The sequence below is a fragment of the Drosophila rhopaloa genome, unplaced genomic scaffold (genome assembly GCF_018152115.1).
Source record: "Drosophila rhopaloa isolate 14029-0021.01 unplaced genomic scaffold, ASM1815211v1 contig_203, whole genome shotgun sequence".
Classification (NCBI taxonomy): Eukaryota; Metazoa; Arthropoda; class Insecta; order Diptera; family Drosophilidae; genus Drosophila; species Drosophila rhopaloa.
In genome coordinates this window covers 570,857-597,455 of record NW_025335088.1, presented here as the reverse complement: position 1 = coordinate 597,455, position 26,599 = coordinate 570,857, and the positions used below count along the sequence as shown (strand labels likewise).

At 39.7% G+C, this 26,599-nt stretch overlaps 2 protein-coding genes across 2 annotated transcripts in view; one reads left to right on the top strand and one right to left on the bottom strand.

Annotated features, from left to right (window-relative positions):
• LOC108043473 (osmotic avoidance abnormal protein 3) overlaps window positions 1–26,599 on the top strand; it is a 154,932-nt gene that overhangs the window by 101,373 nt on the left and 26,960 nt on the right. Inside the window, exons 3-4 of the mRNA XM_044460656.1 lie at window positions 9,806–10,420; window positions 10,475–11,295. Coding sequence (XP_044316591.1) covers window positions 9,806–10,420; window positions 10,475–11,295 — 1,436 coding nt within the window. The remainder of the gene's footprint in view (window positions 1–9,805; window positions 10,421–10,474; window positions 11,296–26,599) is intronic.
• On the bottom strand, window positions 17,076–17,555 carry LOC108049491 (high mobility group protein D-like). The gene has a single exon (XM_044460639.1). The coding sequence runs from the start codon at window positions 17,447–17,449 to the stop codon at window positions 17,111–17,113; it is 339 nt and encodes a 112-aa protein (XP_044316574.1). The 5' UTR covers window positions 17,450–17,555; the 3' UTR covers window positions 17,076–17,110.

The window sequence follows — 26,599 nt, the reverse complement described above, 5'->3', positions numbered from 1 at the left end:
CAATATAGATAATTGAGTTGCCAATGCAATATACCATTGAAAGGCCTTAAGAGAATCTAGACGAGCATTGGCTATATCCTCCATTTGATGAGTCATTATTTTAATCCTTTTATCGATAGAATCAATTATTGAAGTTTGATTCTTAGCTAATTCTAAAATGTAATCTTTATTCGATTCCAACCTTAAGTGTCCCCGTGTAAAATGTCTTTACATCTTCGGGATACGGCTTAAAATCATAATAAGCTATGATTGTGCAGTCTGCAGTTGCTAGTCGAGTAGATCTAATTTTCTCGTAATAAATTCCTGGCCTCGAACCAAACCTGGTTATGTTAATTGGACCGGCGGTAGCTAATGGTAAGCTGCAGCAAGATTTTTCTTTTTGGCTCTTGATCTTCCTTTGTTTCTTCTTCAGCATCTTCTTCATTAATTTCCTTGCGTTTTTCTTCTGGATCTTCTTGACGGAATAGTGGAGCAAGCTTATGAATTGCTCTTTTAAAGGCTCCTGTTGCAATTTTTACGTCTGCAACTCGCACATATCCATCTTGACCTGGATAAATTTTTATTATTCGTCCTATGGCCAGTGAAGCATAAGCACCTTGTCTTCCTTGACAATAACCAACATGCCTTCTCTTACATTTTTATGGGCCTGTTTCCATTTTGAGTGTTGTTGCTGGCTTGTTAAATATTCTCTGGACCATTGCGTCCAGAAAGTGTGCTTGAGTCGCTGCACCAGTTCCCATTGTTCAGGTAGTGATTTTATTCTAAGTGGTTCTGGGTCTGGCTGAGCGACTAGTGCTTCTCCAATCAATAAATGACCTGGTGTAAGGACTGTAAAGTCATTAGGATTTGAGTAAGTGGCCGAGAATTTAATACTGCCTCGACATTTGTTTTGACAGTGCTCAACTGCTCAAAGGTGAGGTTTGCAGTGGAAACATTTTTTAATAACAACGTCTTTGCTGACTTTACTGCAGCTTCCCATAATCCACCAAAGTGAGGGGATCTCGGTGGAATAAATTTAAAGTGAACACCCTTCGTATTGCACAGCTGGAGTATGGAGTTATTAGCCTGCTGTGAGTGGATTGTTTCCTTTAACTCATTCAATTTAACTCATTCAATTATATATACAGATTTTAGTAAGGCCTTTGACTCCGTCAACCACTCTCTTCTCTTATTCAAATTAGATCTGCTTGGGTTTCCTGGTAATCTATTATCTTGGATTTCAAGTTACTTGAATGGTAGGACTCAGAGGGTTATATTCAAGAATTCTGTTTCAAAATTGATCTACGTGACATCTGGAGTCCCTCAGGGAAGTCATCTGGGCCCTTTGCTGTTTACTTTGTTTATCAACGATCTTCCCTCTATCATAACACATTCTAGTGTACTAATGTATGCTGATGATGTTAAGCTTTGTTTATCATATAATGATATAGCGTCGGGATTAAACTTACAGTCAGATATTGATTGTTTTCATGAATGGTGTGAGTACAACCTTTTAAAGTTGAACTACCTTAAATGCAACGTTATGACTTTTTATAGGGGTACTCCTACGTTTATTAGTTATTTTCTTAAAAATACGTCACTCGACTGTATATATTCAGTTAACGATTTTGGTGTTCTTCTGGACCCTAAACTTAAATTTGACTGCCATATAATGTCCACTGTTAATAAAGCCATGAGTGTTCTTGGCTTTATAAAGCGTTGTTCAAAAGAATTTGATGACCCTTATACGACCAAATTATTATTTACCTCCCTTGTCCGTCCTATTTTGAAATATTGTTCGTCGGTTTGGAGTCCACAATATCAAGTGCACATTGACCGTATTGAGTCGGTACAAAAAAATTTTCTTCTATTTGCTTTTCGTAGTTTGAACTGGGATCAAAACGTAAGGCTACCTTCCTACCAGAGTAGATTACTGTTGCTTAATTTACCTACACTTTGTAACGAACTGTTTTTTTATGGTTTGCTCGCTACGAAATTCGTGCGGCTAGCTCAGTAGAAATTTGTGCGTTCGTCCCACCAAATTTATATTAAACGTGACCGCCCGGTTAACAGTAACAAAACTTCAGAATTCAGTTAAGAAGGCGTTTATTTACGGCTCTGGCTGACAATATTTGAATATATCTTGTTGATGCTCCTGCGTCGCCGCTCGGTGATTCCTTGCTGCTGATGGTCCTATTCGCTCCGAGTACTTTCGCTGCCGCTCATAGACGAGGGCGTGGAGTTGGACCGTTGGGCTTAGGGAAGCGTCACCGTTCTCAGACTAGGGTGAACAGGCACCACGCTCGCAAGACCTTCGTCCTGCCAGCCGCAGCCTCCTGTCCCTTGCTCTGTCCCGGCCGGTCCCGCTAGACGCTCACTCAGTTTCCTTTGACGCTCTGGTACTACGGCCAGATCACGTCAGCAGTCCCTATAGCCAGCGCCCAGAGAAAGACGAACGTTCCACCCTGGCCTTCCCTCCTGACTGTTGCGATCGTACCTGAGGCTTGGCTCTTGTTGCGGTCTCTGGCGGCCAATGTAGTCGGCCTGGTTGGTATTACAGCCGGCACAGTTAGTCTGATCGGTATTACAGCCAATGCAGCTAAACTGACCGGTATTGCAGCCAACTTAGACGCACACAGTTAGAATAAATTGGTATTACAGCCAATGTAGCCGGAATGATTGGTATTACAGCCGGCACAGCTAGCCTGATCGGTATTACAGCCAATGCAGCTAAACTGACCGGTATTACAGCCAACTTCGTCGGACTAATCGGTATTACAGCCAATCTTGATGTTCTGTAGACTTGGCCGTGGGTTGCCGTTCGAGGACTCAGCTACCTGTGTCTCAATTCGGTGACTTGCTCGGTCCCGAACGTCTCGACGTAGCGATCTTGTTCACGGTTGGTTCTCACGGTGGTATATTCTTGACTTTGACTTTTACTAGACGATGTTCACTCGTAGTTTGATGCTCGATGACTGGTCCTGATTCCAGCGCTGGGCCCGTTTATATAGGCCTCCGGGTCCCGTTAATCCTCGGCCATTCCTTTTCTTCTCTCCACTCCAAGGTCCAAAGTCCACGGTTTTACCGTTTGACCTTTCGCCCTCTGCACACGGCACCACACTGAAGTCCACAGTGCAGCGCTGTACCGTTCCTTCCTTGCTCACGGCACGCCTGCGCTCTCTGGGCTCTCGCTCTGACTAGTGCCGTCTCGCTCTGGCACCTCTCTCCGCTCCGTCTCTCCCAATCTCTCCAAACTCTCTTTGGGTTCGTACTTTGTACTTTCTCTCCTCGTACTCTCCAACTGTTTTCTCCAAACTCTCTTTTCCTGCGTTGCCGTTACTACGCGAAGTAGTTGCGTAAGTACCAACTGGCAGGTTTTCCATGCAGTTATTTTTGAGATATTTTGTGTGGAGTTATTTAACTCCTCACAACTTGTAAATCGTAGAAAAATGCTTGGTACTATTTTTATGCATAATCTTATAAGAGGTGATATTGATTCTGCAGAACTTGTAAGCCGCCTAACTTTCAATGTTCCTGTTAGACTAACACGAAATTATATCCCTCTAAATTTGCCACGATGTTCATCAAATTTTTGTCTGCACGAGCCCTTTCGCGTTCTATGCAATACTTATAACAACCTTTATCATCTAATTTGCATTTCCACTTCTATCCCGTTATTAAAAACTAATATTTTAACTCATTTGCTTTTCTCTTAATTGTGCCTTTTATTTTCACTTGTGTCTTGTCTCTATTTAATTTATGTATTTTCCTCGCGAACTCGCATTTTTTGCCCAAATTTATAATAGGGCCCGCGCGTAACAAGCACGTGCTTGGTGTCGTTGGGCCACTTGTTTGTACTGCTCGTAGTGCATCAACGTCCATCAGAATTGGTTGCTGGCTTCAACGAAATTTGTTGCATTGTCGCAGTAAAGGGTCTGACACGACGACTTATAAATCGCTGTAATGCTCCAAGGAATGCTGCAGTCGTTAAATCTCCGACAAGTTCCAGATGGACAGCCTTTGTGGAAAAACAAACAAATACTGCTATGTATGCTTTATCAGGTCGCTTGCCTCGGACTTTGTGATGTATCCAGAAGAGTCCGCAATAATCAACTCCGGTATTTAAAAATGGTCTGTTTTGTGAGACTCTATGCTCAGGTAGTTTTCCTATTATTTGAGAAAGTAATTTTGGACGAAACCAACGCATTTCATAATTACGTTCCTAACCATAGGAGTGATTTTGATAATGTGATACTGCTGTCGTGCAATACCTTTTAAGGTATTTTGACCACAGTGCATATTTTCCTGATGAATTTGATGTAGCAGCATTTGTACGATGTTGTCATTGTATAGGGATATGATATGATTCATTGCATCCCGGGAAATTGGGGCATTTTTCACCCTTGTTCCTACTCTTATGATAGAGTTTTCGTCTAAATGAAGATGAAGAGATGCGACCTTGCTGCTATTGGGTAATGGGCGTTCGGAATGACGTCGAAGGTGATTAAATTCATTTGTCAAATCAGCCTGTTGTATACAACGTATTATAATGCACCTAGCTTGTTCTAATTCGTCAAGCTCTAGTAAGACGGTTTGTTTTCTATTTTTACGATAACAAAATCGTAACTTGTATGCAATTATACGTTGCAAGCGACTGCATGAATTTCCGTGTTTAATTTCATATATTTCTTCTCCAAACGAAACTGTTGCCAAAGTTGTGACGGTTTGTCGTTGTCCGGTGGCTCAGGGATGGTCAGGGTTCGTCACAAGAATTTGTTTGTATCAGGCGTGGTTGCTGAAAGAGAGTTCCGACCCAGCCCAGAGTAGAAGTCGTGGGGAATTACTTAGTAATTGATTATAACTAGGTTTTATTTCAGTAAGAATCTTGACATTTGATTAATAACTAAAGAGTTCTTCGGATGGGAGGGCGGGGTGCTGCCTTCGCTTCCTTCGTACACTTCGAAAACCTGGTATCGGGAGCCGTCCAGCTGCTCGAGAGGAACAACACGGGATCTCGGCTGCGGGAGAATAGTCCCTGGGGTGGGTTGCCACGTAGCGAGCCTGAAATGAGAATGGGGTGCTTGGGGACCCGAAAGTCAACCGCAAGAGAGAGAATGTTGCTTGGGGACCCTGAGGTCAGCCGCAAGAGAAAGAGAATGTTTTGCTTTGGGACCCTGAAGTCAGCCAAAAGAGAGAGAGAATGTGTTGCTTGGGGACCCTGAAGTCAGCCACAAGAGAGAGAGAATGTGTTGCTTGGGGACCCTGAGGTCAGCCACAAGAGAGAGAGAGAGAATGTGTTGCTTGGGGACCCTGAAGTCAGCCACAAGAGAGAGAGAATGTGTTGCTTGGGGACCCTGAAGTCAGCCACAAGAGAGAGAGAGAGAGAGTTGCTTGGGGACCCTGAAGTCAGCCACAAGAGAGAGAGAGAGTTGCTTGGGGACCCTGAAGTCAGCCACAAGAGAGAGAATTCGGCCGGTGAACGTAAGGACGTGTGATCCTGAAATCAGACGTCTCCTAGGGATACCTTCGGACCGGCAAGCCGAGAAGGTTAAAAGGAGGAGGAAGTACTGCGGGAGCTAACTATTCTCGGTTGCTCGGCGAGATCTAGTGTGCCCGTCGCCTGTGTGGGATTTGCCGGTCTAAGTGTGACCATCTCTCTCGGTCTAGTGTGCCCCTACGCGCGCGATCGTTGGCGCGCGCGCGTTCTTAGTTTGAATTTTAAATTAAATGCTTCTTTCGTTTAATTTTTATTCTTTTTATTTATTCATGTCATGCTTTTTTTGTGCGCGCAGCGTCACACTTCCCCCCCGTTATGGATTCTAGTGGTGTTGAATTGTAATTCTAATTCGTCAAGCTCTAGTAAGACGGTTTGTTTTCTATTTTTACGATAACAACATCGTAGTTGATATCACTCGCCAGGTCGTTTCTCCATCCTTTATCAGCCATCGCTGCTGTCTTCCGGGTTTTTTCCCTGCGAGCTTCTCCTTGATGTTGTTTCTTGCTGTTCTGGACAGTATTGCTCGTCGTTGGGCTCCTCCTCATGTCTCTGTCCGGTGTCTCGGTTGCTCGGCTCTCCTGGGCGGTTTTGGCTGTTTGGCTGTTGCCTTGCCCGGACTGGATGTTCCTGGTTGGTGCCGTGGTCTTCATCTTCGCCGGTGCCGTCCTTTTTCGAGTGGTTCCCGCCATCGGTATCGGCTCTATAAACTTCGCCATAGTTTGCACTGCTCGTAACTTTGTGTGCTTGTCTCTTAATTTTTGTGCTGCCTCCGTGAATTTGTTCGTCTTTTCTGTAATGAGACAAATGTTTGTGTTAGGCTTAACGTTTAGTGTTGGTGTAGGGTGTAGTGTTGTATGGTGTATAAAGCAGTGTAGTATTGTGTTATGGTTATGGTGTAGTGTTGGTTTACGTTTGGGGTGTGGTGTAGTGTGATGACTAATGTTATGTGAGTTGTGTGGTGTGGAGTAGTGGCATTTGTGTAGTGTTTGGTTATGTGTAGTATTCAATGATAGATTGTGCTTTTCATGTGTTGCTAGTTTACAGTGTTCGTTCTGTATTGTATTTGTTCTTACGTACGGTTTGGTGTTTCCGATCTATACTCTGAATTCTTTGAAGATTTGCCGCCAATATAGATAATTGAGTTGCCAATGCAATATACCATTGAAAGGCCTTAAGAGAATCTAGACGAGCATTGGCTATATCCTCCATTTGATGAGTCATTATTTTAATCCTTTTATCGATAGAATCAATTATTGAAGTTTGATTCTTAACTAATTCTAAAATGTAATCTTTATTCGATTCCAACCTTAAGTGTCCCCGTGTAAAATGTCTTTACATCTTCGGGATACGGCTTAAAATCATAATAAGCTATGATTGTGCAGTCTGCAGTTGCTAGTCGAGTAGATCTAATTTTCTCGTAATAAATTCCTGGCCTCGAACCAAACCTGGTTATGTTAATTGGACCGGCGGTAGCTAATGGTAATAGCAGCAGCAAGATTAATAATGGCATCGATATCATTGGTAAGGATGGGCTTTTCCGTCTTTTTGGCTCTTGATCTTCCTTTGTTTCTTCTTCAGCATCTTCTTCATTAATTTCCTTGCGTTTTTCTTCTGGATCTTCTTGACGGAATAGTGGAGCAAGCTTATGAATTGCTCTTTTAAAGGCTCCTGTTGCAATTTTTACGTCTGCAACTCGCACATATCCATCTTGACCTGGATAAATTTTTATTATTCGTCCTATGGCCAGTGAAACATAGGCACCTTGTCTTCCTTGACAATAACCAACATGCCTTCTCTTACATTTTTATGGGTCTGTTACCATTTTGAGTGTTGTTGCTGGCTTGTTAAATATTCTTTGGACCATTGCGTCCAGCAAGTGTGCTTGAGTCGCTGCACCAGTTCCCATTGTTCAGGTAGTGATTTTATTCTAAGTGGTTCTGGGTCTGGCTGAGCGACTAGTGCTTCTCCAATCAATAAATGACCTGGTGTAAGGACTGTAAAGTCATTAAAATTTGAGTAAGTGGCCGAGAATTTAATACTGCCTCGACATTTGTTTTGACAGTGCTCAACTGCTTAAAGGTGAGGTTTGCAGTGGAAACATTTTTTAATAACAACGTCTTTGCTGACTTCACTGCAGCTTCCCATAATCCACCAAAGTGAGAGGATCTCGGTGGAATAAATTTAAAGTGAACACCCTTCGTATTGCACAGCTGGAGTATGGAGTTATTAGCCTGCTGTGAGTGGATTGTTTCCTTTAACTCATTCAATTGGTTGCTGGCGTCAACGAATTAAGAATTCTGAGTATTCAGAGTATTCTGCAAGGGTATATCAACTTCGGCTCCGCCCGAAGTTAGCTTTCCTTTCTTGTTATATTTTCTCCAACTCTTCTTGACTTATGCTGACATACTTCATTCAGTCTTTCATTCATTATTTCTTCTTTATTTATTTCTAGGATATCATATTCATAATTGCGTCAAGGATAAAAAAACTTACGTGCTCCCGATCATGACGAGCTTTCACTCTACAATCATCTCCACCTCGAAATATATGGCTTTCTTCAAATTTTAAGGATACCTCTAATATTCAGCATAGTTTATTAGGTTGTTGTATGTTGTAAGCTGTTTGGACTTGTATTGGAAAATAATATTTTATGACAAGAAGCATCTACATTTTATACGGAGCAATAAAATACAATATTTTAGGTGAACCTTTTCAAAATATAATTTTTTAAGACCGTTTTTATAGCCGCTATAGGATATAGTGACCCGATCGCCTTTAAGGAATAATAATCACACAAAATTATACTATTTGTGAGGCTTTGTTGTCCATTTATATGGCTTTTATGAGAATCGAGGACATCAGCGATTTCGATTTAATATGCCTTTATATGAGAATCGAGAAGGAGAGTTCTGAAAAATCTGAAAATAGTACTCAAGCATTATTTATATGCAATTACTCACTAAATAAATAAAATATTTATTTGGACAATATATGACAGCTAAGTAATATGTATGTATATTGGGGTTTGATCATAAAATTTTACACGATCGTTTCTATCACATATAGGATTTTGTGACCCGAATAAGTATAAAAATAGAATTTACGGCAAAAAAAAGCGATATATACCTTAAATTTAAAATAAATCAATTTCTTATGGCAGGTAGTTGTGTGATAGGCAATATTTTTCAACATGATCATATAGGCTCATGGTCAGTATTATAGATATATAGCTGATATAGGATACAGTCAACCGATTTTGATCAAAAGCCAAGGGATAGGTTCTAAGCAAAGCTCATTTAGGGCAAAAATCATCGTATCGTATCGATGATAAAAATGTCGATATATTTGATATATTTGATATTTTTTGTGTTAATCACTTTTTCACAGAGTTGGCACTTTGCTGTGCCGTTATTTATATGATTTTATTATTTTATTTTATGATTTTACACTTATTTGTTTATGTCGCGTCTGAATTCGTTCACTCGATGTATCTTTGGAATTCTGAGTGACCAAAGACAAAAATATCAAAAAAATATCGGAATTCCGATATTTGGGCAAACAAAAAATCATGATATACATATATAATTTTTAGAAAAAATATCGATATATTGATATTTTGATATATTATTAACAACCTTATTATTTACTTACAAATTCCTGACCAATTTATAAAACCAAATCTCGGTTACCAGCCCAGATGTAATTAACCATATATATCTTATAGAAATTGATGGGTATACGGTTGTAAGTAATAGTGTTATTTAACTGGATTTGGCTGTGCATTGATGTTAAAATTGTATGCAGGCAAATGAAAAGGTTTTTGCTTGTCGAGCTGATCAAATAACAAATTCTAAGCCATTTCGAAACATTTTGAAGCAACAAAAATTAATTTTAAAAAGTCAATTGAAAATAGTATTTTGAATATTTCTCGAAATGGTTTTGCTCAATCGAGCTAATCGATTGGTTAAACTGTTTATCGTTTGTTCGTCGATTTTCTTCAATTGGAACGGATTAGAGCCTTTTGCGCTACCAGACTAATTTTAGCTTCCGCTGGCCAAAATTTAGTTATTTTTAGGTTAGATAGACTCGTCTGTTGATGATGAACAAGAACTTAAATACTTGATTGGGCCGGAAATGTTGCAAATTGTTGACAGCATTATAACAACCTCTCCGAGGGTAATTTGTGCTGATCAGACATTTTTACAAAATATGGAAAGCAAATTATTTTAAGGCAGCACCTTTTATATTTCAGACAAAAAACATATTATTGCAAATTGATTATTTTGTCCATTATTAATGTATTATCTTCTTTTTTCTTTCGAATATAAGGGCGACGGAAATTGGAGCAATAGCAAGAACAGTGGAATAATTCCTAAATGTTTCGAACACATATTTGAGAGAATATCAATGGCAACAGATGTTAGATTTTTGGCATTTGTAAGCTATTTAGAAATATACAATGAAAATATTCGAGACCTGCTAAATACAAATGAAAGTACTAGCATGCTAAATCATTCTCTCAAAGAAATACCAGGCATTGGTGTCTCAGTACCAACGTTGACTACGCATTCCGTTATAAATGCAAAGCAATGTTACGACTGGTTAAACTTGGGAAACAAAAACCGCGTTACTGCAGCTACTTTAATGAATAAAAAAAGCTCCCGCTCCCACACTATATTTACTATCACTTTGGAACAATCTCCATTTTTCACTAGTATTGTAGCGGAGAATGACTTAGGAGGAATACGTCGAGGAAAATTAAGCTTAGTTGACCTAGCAGGTTCAGAAAGACAGCTTAAGACAGGCGCTCGAGGAGAACGGCTTAAAGAAGCGTCTAAAATTAATTTATCACTTTCTGCATTGGGAAACGTTATTTCTTCATTGGTTGACGGTAAATCAAAGCATGTACCATTTAGAGACTCAAAACTTACACGAATGCTTCAGGTAGTTGCATATGAAAAAAAAAAATTATTTTCCAATGAAGTATTTTTAATTTAGGATTCCCTTGGAGGAAATACAAAAACCCTTATGATATCTTGTATTTCGCCATCGAACACAAATTATGACGAAACTATATCTACACTCCGTTATGCAAGTAGAGCAAAGAAGATTTCTAATAAACCTAAAATAAATGAAGATCCAAAAGATGCGACGCTACGCCAGTACCAAAATGAAATATTACATTTAAAAAGAATGCTTGAAGAGACTCAACAAAAAAATCTGGTTGAAAAGGATGAAAAAATGAAATCAACCGAGTTACCCATGGTAAATATAGATATTCAAACCATCAAATCAAAAAAAAATATTGAAACAATTGAATCCGAAAAAGATGCAGGAATATCTCTAAAAACAATTAACTCAATATTAACAAAGCCAATGCTACCAGATGTAAAGTCGAATGAAGATGTACAACTGCAGGCACGAAGACGCATAGACTTTATTAAACGTATTTTAATTGGCGGTGAGCGTGTTGATGATTTGAAGCTTAAGGAACAGCACAAGGCCCGTAGATTTGCAGCACAACAACACTTAAGTGCTATAGCCTATGCCCTAAGCAGAGTCAAATATGAGGACCGCGACCTTTTGCAGGGACATTATGCTTCTATTGCACAAGAAATAAATATAAAAAATGATCATATTGCAAAGTGCAAAAACAAAATTAAAATGCTTGAAATGGAAGTTTCTGATTTAAATTCAGAGTTTCAGATGGATAGAGAGGATTATTTGGACGAAATTCGAAATCTTGGACGTAATATAAAGTTTTATCAACAATTGCTTTATAAATTTCAGCCAATTTTTCGAAATCATAGCAAAAACTGGTAAGAACTTACACTAGTTTGAAAAATTAAATCGACAACATCCGTTTATTTTCTCTGTTGTTGTCACTGTTAATTATTATACCCGTTACTCGTAGAGTAAAAGGGTATATTATATTCGTGCAAAAGTATGTAACAGCTAGAAGGAAGCGTTTCCGACCCTATAAAGTATATATATTCTTGATCAGGATCACTAGCCGAGTCGATCTAGCCATGTCCGTCTGTCCGTCTGTCCGTCTGTCTGTCCGTCTGTCTGTCTGTCTGTCTGTCTGTCTGTCCGTATGAACGCTGAGATCTCGGAAACTATAAAAGCTAGAAGATTGGCATTTTGCATGTAGATTTTAGAAGTTCCTACGCAGCGCAAGTTTGTTTCAAAATGGTGCCACGCCCCCTTTAACGCCCACAATCGCTTATATACGATTTTAAAAATTTAAATATTTCGGAAAAGTAAAAATGCAGTTTTATTGTGTTTATCAATACCTATCGAAATGTAGAAGAAATTTTTCAAATCGGACCATTCGTTAAAAAGTTATGCGTGATCAAAGTTTCTATCTCCATCTCCCTCGCACTCCCTTTACCTGAGTAACGGGTATCTGATAGTCGGGGCACCCGACTATAGCGTTCTCTCTTGTTATACCCTTGCAGAGGGTATTATAATTTTGGTCAAAAGTGTGCAACGCAGTGAAGGAGACATCTCCGACCCTATAAAGTATATATATTCTTGATCAGGATCACCTCCTGAGTTGATATAGCCATGTCCGTCTGTCCGTCTGTCCGTCTGTCCGTCTGTCCGTCTGTCCGTCTGTCTGTCCGTCTGTCTGTTTCTACGCGAACTAGTCTCTCAGTTTTAAAGCTATCGGATTGAAACTTTGCACACACCCTTCTTTCCTTTGCACGCAGTATATAAGTCGGAACGGCCGGGATCGGCCGACTATATCCTATAGCTGCCATATAACTGATTGATCGGAAATGCCATAACTCTGCTGTTTGTTAAGTTAGGAAGTTGGAATTTTATATGGGTTTTATATTTGGCCAATCAATCCGACCTACCAAATTTCATAAGGATCGGCCGACTATATCCTATAGCTGCCATATAACTGATTGATCGGAAATGCCATAACTTTGGTGTTTGTAAAGTTAGAAAGTTGGGATTTTCTATGGATTTTATTTTTGGCCAATCAATCCGACCTACCAAATTTCATAAGGATCGGCCGACTATATCCTATAGCTGCCATATAACTGATTGATCGGAAATGCCATAACTTTGGTGTTTGTAAAGTTAGGAAGTTGGGATTTTCTATGGATTTTATTTTTGGCCAATCAATCCGACCTACCAAATTTCATAAGGATCGGCCGACTATATCCTATAGCTGCCATATAACTGAACGATTGGAAATGCCATAACTTTGTTGTTGTTAAAGTTAGGAAGTTCGGATTTTTTATGAGTATTAAGAATGCATCATATGAATAATTTTGGAGAATATAATTTACAGAGTATTCTGCAAGGGTATATCAACTTCGGCTCCGCCCGAAGTTAGCTTTCCTTTCTTGTTTTTATATTCTGAATGTCAGAAATTCCATTTTTGCTTTGTAGTTACTGTGATTAGGAGCTTTATCAATGCAGCATATTTTGAATAAACGTCAATACATGATAGGAATTGATTGTTAACGATCATATAAAAATCAATAATGAATTTATCTCTTGGATTAAATGTTTCTGGGGTAACTTCAAATGAAAGCTAGCTTAGTATTTCTGTGCTCGGTCTAGGCAATGTTGCAAACCTCACACTTATTTATTTTGTTTTGAATTAATTTTTGCCAGTCAAGGTAATAATACTTTTCCTTGAAGAGTTGTATTTGTTTTTCGATTCCTGCGTGTAGAGGATCTTTATGGGATCGTTTTGTACGTCGGCCACGATAGTATTTGTTTCAATTGTTTTTGTCAAGTTATCTAGAATAATTATTTCTAGGTAAGCGGTTTGAAATATTAAAAAATCTGCTTCATTTTTATACCCTTGCAGAGGGTATTATAATTTCAGTCAAAAGTTTGCAACGCAGTGAAGGAGACATTTCCGACCCTATAAAGTATATATATTCTTGATCAGCATCACCAGGAGAGTCGATCTAGCCATGTCCGTCTGTCCGTCCGTCCGTCCGTCCGTTTCTACGCAAACTAGTCCCTCAGTTTTAAAGCTATCTGCTTGAAACTTTCCCAAAAGTTCTCTTTCTATTGCAGGAAGTATATAAGTCGGAACGAGCTGGATCGGGCGACTATATCATATAGCTGCCATATAACTGAACGATCGGAAAAGCCATAACTTTGGTGTTTTTAAAGTTAGGAAGTTGGGATTTTCTATGAGTTTTATTTTTGGCTAATCAATCCGACCTACCAAATTTCATAAGGATCGGACGACTATATCATATAGCTGCCATATAACTGAACGATCGGAAAAGCCATAACTTTGGTGTTTTTATACCCGTTACTCGTAGAGTAAAAGGGTATATTGTATTCGTGCAAAAGTATGTAACAGGTAGAAAGAAGCGTTTCCGACCCTATAAAGTATATATATTCTTGTTCAGGATCACTAGCCTAGTCGATCTAGCCATGTCCGTCTGTCCGTCTGTCCGTCTCTCCGTCTGTCCGTCTCTCCGTCTGTCTGTCCGTATGAACGCTGAGATCTCGGAAACTATAAAAGCTAGAAGATTGGCATTTTGCATGTAGATTTTCGGAGTTCCTACGCAGCGCAAGTTTGTTTTTAAAATGGTGCCACGCCCCCTTTTGACGCCCACAGGCCACAAGCTGTGGCCACAGTTTTGATGCTATTATGAAAATTTTAATTGATATGTATTTGTTTCGTCAATACCTATCGATTGGCCTAATAAAAGTTTGCCACGCCCACTCTAACGCCCAAAAACCCATTAAACGCTTAAGCCTGGCTAGCGCCTACATTTCCGTCTTTCGTGGCGCCATCTAACGGATGACTTTGGAACAGCTGGCCAAGGTGCTCAACAGAGTCAACGTTAATTCTCGATAAGGATTTCTATTAAAGGAAATTGCGATGGTTTCCATTTGTCAATACCGAACTATATCCCAAGAACTATTTAAATCAAATCAAGTTAGCCAAATTGGAGGTCTGAGTCAAGCAATGGCGTATGTGTGTATGTATGTAAGCATATACATATGTATGTATGTATTTACATTGCACACAGTTGCAATTGCCCGGCAAAGATAACTCCTTTTAAAGAAAGCTATTCGCTATTACCGTTACTCGTGTTGTGCAAACATTTAGACTTTAATATACATAATACTATTTAATACTTAATCTTATATTAAGTTGTTTAGCCGAGTAACGGGTATCTTGAAATAAGTTTATTCTGTTTGGTTCCAATTTGTGTTTTTTATTTAGTAGGAGCAGCAAAGGTGCCGCTCCAACGATCAAAATGTCTCTGTTCTTTTACAATATTCTTTAAGTCTAATTAAGGCTAAGTCCCGTAGCTGCGCTGCTCGCAGGCGGCGGCAGAGAGACGGCTATGTACCTATATATTATATGTATTAAATTATGCTCTCTTAAGCTGGAGCGCGAGGGTATATGCATGCTCTTGAGTTCGGCCGGCGCGTGTAACAGAATGCTGACACTTGCACTTTCTGTGAGCGCGCCGATCGACTCGTGTTCGGCCACTTGTGTTTTTTGACCGGGCCTTTATGAATGCACTGCAACAAAGTGTTACAGTGTGTTTACAGTAGATATTCAATATATGCGCATACTACATCTCCCTCCTTTTGAAAAATAACGTAATATATTATGAAGTTATTTTATTGGTATATTTTACTTAAAGGAATAATAATAATTTTTTTTTTTATAAAAATTTTTTTTAAAATTTTTTTTTTTTAATTTTTTTTTTTGATATAAAGAGAATGGTATTTATAATAGTATTCTTATTTAAGAAAGAAGTATTTCTATGCATGGCCATGCTAAATGCAATTATGAAATAAACGTTTTTAATCTATCCTTATGAACTTTTTGTTTTTTGTTTTTGTTATTCATTATTATAATGTTATTTCTTTCTCCTATTTCCGTTACTTTATACGGACCTGTATATTTAGGATCTAACTTATGACCTGTCTCGTTTTTTAATAAAACTTGGTCACCTACTGATATATCTATATCCCTTACTTTATGATCGTATATTAGTTTATTTCTATTCTTATTTGCTTCTAACATAACTCTAGCTCTTTTATAGGCTACTTCTAATCTATACTTACTCTCCTTAGCATAGTCATCTATATTATATAGTGCTTCTACACTGTCTATGCTATTAAAATGTTTCGGTAAATTACTTGTTTTACCGAATACTAGCTCATATGGACAATAAGTATGTGCCATAGAGGGGGTCGTGTTGAAACAAAAGACAAAATATTGAAGCCATACGTCCCAATCAGTTTTATCCACCGATATGTAAGATCTTATGTACTCATTGAAAGTTCTATGACTTCTTTCTATTGTTCCAACTGTCTGGTGGTGTTGTGCTGTGGATGTAATATTTTCAATATTTAAATATTTGCACAAATCGTCTATAATTTTAGACATACTTTTCCAGTAATAGTGTCTTTTTACTTTGGCCAAAGTTTTTGATATGCCAGTATAACCTCCTTGAATTGGATCATCATGAAATGTAGACAAAATTGCTTCTTTTTCTTTTAAATTTGTTATTTGGGTCACCGGGTTGAGTAGCGCTACTCTTAATGTTTTCAAGATTTTATTGCCCATTAATTTGAAATTATCTATTGAAGTATGTTCAAAGATATTTTCCCACGGTGCCACTTTGAGTTGGCTGATTTTATGTATACCGGCTTGCATTTCAAGCCTTTGGAAAAATTGATCTAAGTCAATAACTCCATTAGTATATAAAACGCTAACATCATATCTTGCAGTAATTTTTCTGCCTTGTTTAAATAAACATATCGTATTTTTTATCTGCAAGGTCACTACTTTACGTACTTCATCATTGTTTATGACGTCGTATACGTTGGTCTTGGAAGCTTTATTTAGAGATTGCATAGGCAATTCTTGTTCTTGATTTTCCGCGCGGAATTTTGGCTACTTTGATATCTAGTAGTGACTTTCAATATATTTCCAGTTATATTTTGTAGATCTTTGATGGTTATCCTTGATAACGCATCAGCTACATAATTATCTTTTCCCTTTAAATATTCGACTGTAAAGTCGTATTCTTCTAGTTCGAGACTCATACGTGTCAGTTTAGAACTGGGGTTGATCATTATCGAATCGATTTCATCCAACTACCGAGAGAACAACTAGCAATTTTTGTATCTTTTTTTATTTTTAATGGAATTATGTTATCGTTTACTTTACAAATTTTATATGCAAGATATATTTTCTCTCCAATTTCTCAAACACATCGCTTATCTTAGCGAAACGTCTCAGAATCGAAAAAAATAAACACCTCAACGTACATCCTTCTTCTCTTTCCTTTTTCTCCTTTCCTGTTGGCTGTCCTCTTTGTTTATGGGTATTATAAAAGAAACGACTACTATAAACTGAAATTCATATGTATAAATACAGATTTGCTTATTTTCGCGTATTTTTGTTCTCTCGTGTGTATAATTTTAGTTGCAACCTCAACAGATCTTGTTTGTTGATGTTGTTGATGAGATGACAGATTGGGCTTTCTGTGCTATTAAGGGGGATTGTGGATGTTGATGCTGAATGTGGTGTTGCCACCAGTGTTTTTGTATTGTGGGATCTGGCTGGTTGTGTGAGACTTGGTGATGGATAATAGAGGTTGGGTGAGCAGTCTACTCGCTCTCATCATCATCGTTCTCGTCGGACTCATCCTTCTTGCTCTTCTTGGATGGTTTTTTCGCTGGTTTCGCGCGCTTTTTGGCTCCACCGTTGGCAGCACAGTCACCGCCGCCGTTGGCCTCGAACTCCTTGACAGCCCGATCGTAATCGTCCTTGGCCTTGGCAGCCTTGGCCTCCCACTCCGACTTGCCCTTCATTGCCCTCCATAATTCACCACCGCGCTTGGCCACCTCGGTGACTTTAATGCCGGGTGACTCCCGTTTGATCGACTCGCGGGCACTGTTGAGCCACAGCATGTAGGCGGAGAGTGGGCGTTTTGGTTTATCGGCCATTTTAGTTTGTGTTTGTTGATACTATTTAACAAGTGTTACAACTAGGTCTTTGTGCTTCGAGCTTTGTCGTTTAATTTTAAAAGAAAACTGTCATTACTATTGCTCTACCTAGTATTGGGTGCTCGTCTACTACCGATCTAACTTGTACGCCTGGAATAGTGGATAATACAATTCCCTTTTGGATGCTTGTGCAATGTATTAGTGGAGAAGTATCTAAATTAAATGTTTCAATATATAAATTTTCTAAACCATAAATGCTCACTGAAGTTGCTGAAACTAATTGCAGAATTCTTTCTTTAAAGTGAATGTCCCTATCATACGTGTCACTAATTGCCTTTAGTGTAGCCATTTTTATTTAATATATATTTTTTATTTTTATTTATTCATTTTTATTGTATTCCATTTTCTTATATTTTAGGTGTTAACATTTATGAAATATATTTATGTGTAATCACTGTTGTTTGTGCTGTTTTTATTTTATTTTATTTTTTTTTATTTATTTATTGTGCTGCTTATATTTTATCCAGGTCATTTCCCCGGCTCATATACCTTTTTTTCATACAATTAATATGCAGCTTGTAAATTTTGTAAAAGAGAGTGACGCACATGATAACAACAATGATTATCAAGAGTATATGTACCCAATATAGATTGATGTTGCTAGATTCTACCTTGTTGATGACATTGGCAGTGGAATCCACTGTTTTTATGTCCAAAGTCATTTTGGTGGGTTTTGCATATACTTTTATTTTATGTGTATAAAGTGTTTTATTAAAATTATTATGATCTTCTATTGAAAATTTACTTATCGCATTACTGCGCATTTAAATTAACAAACTTCCTACCTAGTTTTTTCAATAGCTTTACGGGCTACACATCTAATCGGGCAGAAAAGGTTCCGCTCAATTTTACAAAATATTATATTATTGAAAAAAAATATGCATCGTAGTGCAATCAAAAAAATTATGCAACGCAGTGAATGGGTAGAAAAAAAATTTTTGCTTCCAGCTTGGTTGATTTCTCTTTCTTCCTTCTACGTCAACTGGTCGTCGCCGGTTTGGCTACGCTGACGCTCCTTCGAAGGCGCAGGTGGCGGTCGTGCCTCCCACGCTTGATATCTGCTGCTGCTGTCCTGGGCCTATGGGCTCAGGCGGTACCGGTGCTGGTCTTCGCACTGGTCTTCGGCTTCATGCATGCGGAATTGCATGCCGCAGAGTTGAGAGGTCCGGGGCAGTCGGTCGGGCAGACTTGTGGTCGTTTCGGCAGTGGCTTGGGAATATTTGGTTTCGTTATTAGTTTTTCATTTATTATTTGTATTTGGGTTGCTGAGTGAGTTGTGCCTTGTGGTACTCTATTTTGGAGGGTTTCCTTTAAGAATTCAAGCTCATTATAAAGTTTTTGCGCCGTCGTCCACGCGGGCGGTGTTGATTGAGCAAATAGCGGCCACTTTATGCGGGCTATTCTTTTATTAATTTTATTCTTCTGACCTCCACGTACCATCACGCACACTCTACTCACTCAGACGTGTTTTTTGTGTATATCCTCCTTGTATCCTCATTGTATTATTAATCTTCCCAATTCGCTGCTCCTTGTGGTCCTGTCACGGTCGCCATGAAATAAGTTTATTCTGTTTGGTTCCAATTTGTGTTTTTTATTTAGTAGGAGCAGCAAAGGTGCCGCTCCAACGATCAAAATGTCTCTGTTCTTTTACAATATTCTTTAAGTCTAATTAAGGCTAAGTCCCGTAGCTGCGCTGCTCGCAGGCGGCGGCAGAGAGACGGCTATGTACCTATATATTATATGTATTAAATTATGCTCTCTTAAGCTGGAGCGCGAGGGTATATGCATGCACTTGAGTTCGGCCGGCGCGTGTAACAGAATGCTGACACTTGCACTTTCTGTGAGCGCGCCGATCGACTCGTGTTCGGCCACTTGGGTTTTTTGACCGGGCCTTTATGAATGCACTGCAACAAAGTGTTACAGTGTGTTTACAGTAGATATTCAATATATGCGCATACTACAATCTAATAGTCGAGGCACTCGACTAGAGCGTTCTCTCTTGTTAAAGTTAGGAAGTTGGGATTTTCTATGAGTTTTATTTTTGGCTAATCAATCCGACCTACCGAATTTCATAAGGATCGGACGACTATATCCTATAGCCGCCATAAAACTGATTGATCGGAAATGTCATAGCTTTGGTGTTTGTAAAGTTAGGAAGTTGGGATTTTCTATGGGTTTTATTTTTGGCCAATCAATCCGACCTACCAAATTTCATAAAGATCGGCCGACTATATCTTATATAGTTATGTCATAACTTTGGTGATTTTAAAGTTAGGGAGTTGGGACTTTTTATGAGTGTTAGGAATGCATCAATGAATATTCTGCAAGGGTATATCAACTTCGGCTCCGTCCGAAGTTAGCTTTCCTTTCTTGTTAAAATATATAACGCTTTTCTTAGAGCAAGAATAATATTTTAATTATTCTTTTGAAAATTTAAGTGTAATTTCGTTGTATATTATGTTTATTTTCAGTTTATGATGGTTATTTATATCTTGTACATTATTAGATTCTTCTCGAACAAATTCTATTTGCACGTTAAAATAACATAGTTGTCTTCCTGTGATAGATATGCTATTTTCGTTATTTTCTTTATCTTCTTCTCACTATTGGTTTCTTGAAAGAGCATCTGCTACATGGTTTTCTTTACCTGGTAGATACTTTATTTTTAAGTCATATTTATTCAACGGCTCTTATCACGGATTCGACTGCGATGTAGTCGACTGCAGCGCTTCCAATTTACAAAAGGGATAAAAGCTCGAACGCCCTGGTCAACAAATATTCACGAAACCAAACTTTTAAGAACATTTCCGAGCTGTGTCTAAATACCTGGAGGAAACTAAGAAAAACTACTACACGTACCAACTAAAAAGCAGCAAGGGCTTGCAAGGAATCGAGCCCGACTTAACCCCCAATGAAGCTATCGATTTCCTCAAAGAAAACGGGTTTTCTGCAAAGAATATTAGTAACAGTATTAAGAGCATCTGCTACATGGTTTTCTTTACCTGGTAGATACTTTATTTTTAAGTCATATTTATTCAACGGCTCTTATCACGGATTCGACTGCGATGTAGTCGACTGCAGCGCTACCGATTTACAAAAGGGAGAAAAGCTCGAACGCCCTGGTCAACAAATATTCACGAAACCAGACTAAAAAGCAGCAAGGGCTTGCAAGGAATCGAGCCCGACTTAACCCCCAATGAAGCTATCGATGTCCTCAAAGAAAACAGGTTTTCTGCAAAGAATATTAGTAGTAACAGCATTAACAAGAATAAAAACCCCCAACCACTATTCATGGTTGAGCTGGAGCCAGACAGCAGAGTCTTGAACAAAATTGAATTGCATCCCATTTATAGCCTGCAATACCTATTTAACCGAAGAATTAATGTGGAAGAGCCACATAAAAGGAAAAGGCCCAGTGCAATGTTCAAACTGTCAGGAGTATGGACATACCAGGACATTCTGCACACTTCAATCAGTCTGTGTTGTTTGTGGAGACTTTTCCAACAAGGAAGACCCCCAAGAGAAGAAATGTGGAAACTGCGGAGGAAATCACACGGCAAACTACAGGGGCTGTGTGGTCTGCAAGGAGTAGAAAAACAGCATGCGACGAGTGACAAGAACGCGCCATCAAAATACTCAACCATTTTTCGGGTCGGCCCTTCGAAAAGGAACGGAAAACCCACTCCAGTCTAATCTAGGAAAAGTTCACAAAGCACACTGCAAGCTATGATGGTTTCTCTGCAACAAAGGATGATGGAATTTATGTCCTTTATGTAAACGACCATGCAAAAACTGGTTAAAAACCAGAACATGGTGTTACAGTTTCTTGCAGCTAAGCAGTCCAAATAATTGATGGCAAATATATGTATAACCATGTGGAACGCCAATGGCGTTAATAGTATAAAATAATAATAGTATAAAATAATTGGCATTTGTTTTAATCATATCACTGATTTTGTGTGCTGATAACTATTTTTTTCCGTTTAAGCATCTTTTTGCCTATTTTGTAACACAGCCATTTAGTTATATTTTTTTTGTCTTAAATACATCCACTTTCTTTAACTCTCTTTAGCTGCACTAGAACACGTTCTTCGCTTACGATACCCCGTTATCCACGACTTTAAGGGGTACCACATGGCTAGTCCGAGTACGGCAAGATGCTGCCCCAATTGTCAGTCGCCCTCTTGCAGAAAGGGGCCAAATTGGTTAACACAATCAAAGACGGTGTTGTCTTCCAGTTGAAGTATGGTGTGGAAATGTGCAACAGGGAAGAGCAGGACCTGCTTACAAATAAACTTAACCTTAGGTTACTGAACCACAACATCTATAAAAATATTATATTGAAAAATTTGTATTCTAGATACATCCATTAGAATAAATATGGGGACCTCAGTAAGCTGTTCGTTAAAGGTAGACTTTAGGTCAGCATGATTGAATATAATTGGATTTATAATGTTGCTCTTAGTAAGAGTAATAAGGAGCATGCAATTTTGGATTTCTGTAATGAACATTAGTTCTAATCGTAGAATCAATTATGCTCGAGAACTTGGACAAATTAGTCGAGTCATTCACGAAGGACCTTCTTGCCGCACTTTACTTGGCATCTAAATGCGCATTCGATGTCTGATCCTGATAGCTCATCCTGGATTCTTTATGGCTCGATCACGTCACCAAATCGCTGTGAGCAGCTTATGAGGAGCGCCGACAGACGAAATTCCTGATGGCAATTATACAAAAACCGTTGACAGATCGATCATGATGTTACTGACCAAAAGACCCAGTATTCTTGAACGGCCATCTAACTGTCTAACAACATTTTCTTTCATATTCAGAAACCAATATGTCTTCACAATGACGTTTATGACTTTATGTCTTCCAACATTTACTAATTCGTTATGATATTTAAACATTGCCATTGCCTCCGGAGCATAAATTAATAATCTACCATCATTTGCTTTTCTATACACGACACCATTTCGCAAACCGTTGGTCTTTTAATTTCTCAAATTTTTGTATTTCTTGTATTAGTATCTCTGTGTTGGCAAATAATTAAATTTTCCTCAAAGATATTAGTTTCAGCTTTCAGTTTCACAAAATCAAACTATGAAACTTAGCTTAATATATTCTAGTAGCTTTCGAACAACATAAGTTTATCTTCTTTTCCTTGAAACAAAACCACATAAAATCCCAATTTGCTGGCATCTGTGTGTAATTCTACTTCATCCTTATAATGGTATAATGGTTAAAGTGGTGCTTCTACCAACTTGTCCTTAAGATTAATAGACCATTCTTCCTATACCATTTCTCCAAACGTAAATTCTCTGTCCTTTCCAATTAAGGGTCCTTCTGGTTAGTTTTGTGAAAAAAAATCTAAATTTGTTGTTGCATTTTTCGATAGCTACAAGTGTCTGGAATATCATACTAAAAGGGCAAATTGAAATACGAAATAGTTTAAAAGTTATGAGCCTCCGAGCCGACCGACTCAAAGCAGGTAGGGAGCGTACATAAAACTTTAAACGCGTTTTCTGGAAAACTACGCGTAATTAAATTATCCACGGAATGGACTATAATTACATAGATGGCTTATACATTCGATTTTTTATCGACAAAAAAGTGAAGAAAATGTTAAAAAAAAACGACTCAAAATTTTTCAAACGCTGCCATTTTGAAATTGTTTATTCAATTTCGATAAAAGTAGTCTATTCCATAATGACACTCCTACTAAAAAAAAAAAATTTTTACGACCTGTAGCTTCCGGAAATACATCAACATTTTTAAAAATTTTTACAAAATCATATTTAAAGTATCAGAAATATAACTGAAAAGTTTGTTGTACCTATGTATATTTCTTTGGCAAAAAAAATTCTGAAGATTGTCTATTTTTAACATTCTTAGAATGGGGAACCTCAGTAAGCTGTTCGTTAAAGATAGACTTTAGGTCATCTTGATTGAATATAATTGCATTCTTAATGTTGCTCTTAGCAAGAGTAATAGTGAGCATGAAGTTTTGGAATTATTATCAATCTATTTCTAGCATGAAGTGTTAACAACCCCGCCCTTCTTTGACACCTTTTTCTATTGTAGGACTCAATGAGCGATGTCTCAGTTGTTTTAATTTGATCGAGGTCAGACGCGTCGGGCGTGCCCGCGGCGACCTTAAGTGTTGTTCCAGGAAATCCAGATTGTGGCCAGACTGGCCATTCTGTGGTGCATTGTTAATTGAGCCAGTATGAGCATGGTCAATTCGACTTCTAGTAATTTCCTCTTGTGCGATTCTGGGAACAGCTCGAGCATTCTGACCGTAGCACAGTGGGTCCAAAAGCGGAGTTAAAGACCTCTGCACAAATAGGGAATGGTCACCAAGAAGGGGGCCAACCTGTTACCAGATATGCGGAGCGGCGAGAGAGTGTGGTGCCATTTGCACAGAAAAAAGGAAGACGTTAAAGCGAGAGAGCAATATGGGAGAATCCACGTGCCGTATGCAAAAGGGAATAACGGTATGCCACGGACTTTGGACTCTAGCGTAGTGCCGAGAGCCAGGGGCAAAGGTCGAACGGTAAAACCGTGGACTTTGAACAAGTAGGCAAGGAGACGCCGAGAATTAACGGGATACGTCGGCCTATATAGGCAGGCCGAGCGCTGGAAGCTGGATCAGTAAACAAGCTACCGAACGCGAGTTAACAACACAAGTCAAGTCAATATCAGTAAACAAGCAACAGAACGCGAGTGAACAACACAAGTCAAGTCAACATCGGAAGGCAAGCAACAGAACGCGAGTAATCACTACGCATCAAGTCAACATCAAGAGCAAGCAGAGCCGTGCCGAGACAACAAGGAGCATGATCGCTACATCGAGACGTGAGATATGATGTCAACAAAGAACAAGATTGCAAATCTCCGAATTGAGATACAGGGAGCTGAGCTCCTTAAGGCATCACGCGGATAAGTCCAGAAACAGTCCAAAACAGCTGATCTGCGCAGGCTTCACCGGGAATGGCACTTATCGACAGATAAAGCTTTATCCAGAGATATCATCCCTAGTTCCCTCTCTTCTGAACGAGTCTCGACGAGTAACGCAACTTGCTAAAATTAATCCTCATTATAATCAAGCACCATCAGTGAATAAAAAGATTGCTGTGATACCGAACTCCTACATTGGTGACCCCGACGTGATCTCTGATCGAAAATCGTGCGGAGATCGCAGTAATCCGCGCAAATTCATTATCACTGATTGGGAAGCGAACACGTTGTTCTTACATAACCTCGAAACATGGTTAACCACAGCGATGATGAGGACGCAGGCACATCAAGCGCCGCCGCTACAGGCGCCCCTCCTAATACAGCAGCAGGAGGACCAATTGCAGTTGCCACTTCAACCGCAATTTCCGCTTCAACCGGCAATTTTTGAGCCGACTGCTCTCCAGTAGCCCGTTGCATTTAACTCGTCCGCTCCGCTGCAATCGAGCACACCCAAGCCGGAAGTCGACGAGCAGACATCAGTTGAGATCAGCCGAGTGTCGTTAAAGGCTCCACCGCACTTGAAAGGGCACCCGGACGTATTCTTCACCCTGCTGGAGTCGCAATTTGCAAGTCTCCGCATTACGGTGGACGACACAAAATTTCACCTAACTTTCAATATACTGCCTGCAGAATACCTGGAAACGATCATGTACATCTTGCGAAATCCGCCGCCTACTGGAAAATACGAAGCGATCAAGGCAAAAATTATTGATGAACACTGGCCCTCTACTCAGGCCCAGTTCGCGAAGTTGGTCCGGGCGTTGAAGCTGGGCCATAGCAAGCCATCTGTACTGCTGCGCCGCATGCGCGAATTGGCCAGGGGTAGAATGGGAGAAGACGCCCTGAAAGCCATGTGGTTGGAGCGGTTGCCCGAGGGCTTGTGACTCGTAGTGGCGATGGCACAAAGCGAGCTCGACAATCTCGCGCTAATGGCTGACCGCACTTGGGAGTATGCGCACCACCACAACGGAAAACTAACCGCCACTTCGCACGAGGCAGCATGTGAAGTGGACGCGATCCAATCCTGCCGTCTATATTCGACAGAAATACAAACACCGAATATCTGATTGACACAGGTGCGGACATATCAGTTCTGCCCGCCAACGCGTTCCCACACCTCAAACCATCTTCAACCCATCGCCTATGCGCCGCCAATGGAACACCAATTAGTTCCTACGGGACAAGAACCGTGACTCTAACACTTGGTCTCCGACGATGTTTCAACTGGACGTTCATAGTGTTCATAGTTCATAGTGGCCAACGTGTCCAAAGCCATCATCGGTGCCGACTTCCTCTCCCGATACGGTCTCATCATCGACGTAAAGCGACGCACAATCATCGATGGGACCACATCACTGTCTACCGTCTGTGAGCTTCGCCATGTCCAGTACTCACCCATATCTACCGTTCCCAACGCATGTGAGTACCACGACATGATATTACTATATAAAGACCTGACTCTGCCTCCGTTTTTCAACGAGGAGCTCGTGCAAAACACCCGAGAACAGCACTACATTGCGACGAAAGGCCAACCTGTCTTTGCTAAGGTCCGCCGACTGAATGCTAAGGCTCTGATCATCGCCAAGGGCGAATTCACACGTATGCTTGGAGCGGGGATATGCCGACCGAGCAGCAGGAGCTGGGCATCGCCATTACATATGGTAAAGAAAAAGAATGGCGAATGGCGGCCATGTGGTGACTATCGACGGTTGAACGCGATCACTGTCGCCGACCGATACCCACTCCCACACATCCACGATATCAACCAGGTCTTCGCCGGCAAGTCCATATTCTCTACCATCGATCTGGTCAGCGCCTATCACCAGATCCCGCTCGCCCCGGATGACCGAGAGAAGACAGCCATCATCACACCGTTTGGGCTTTTCGAGTTCAATGTGATGACTTTTGGACTCCGCAATGCATCGCAAACGTTTCAACGGCACATGTGGCAGTGTATATCGACAACATTTGTGTGGCTTCGACAAATAAAGCCCAGCACAGTCAACACCTTAAGATTGTTTTTGATCGCCTGCGGCAAGCCAACCTACGTATCAACGTGGCCAAGAGCGT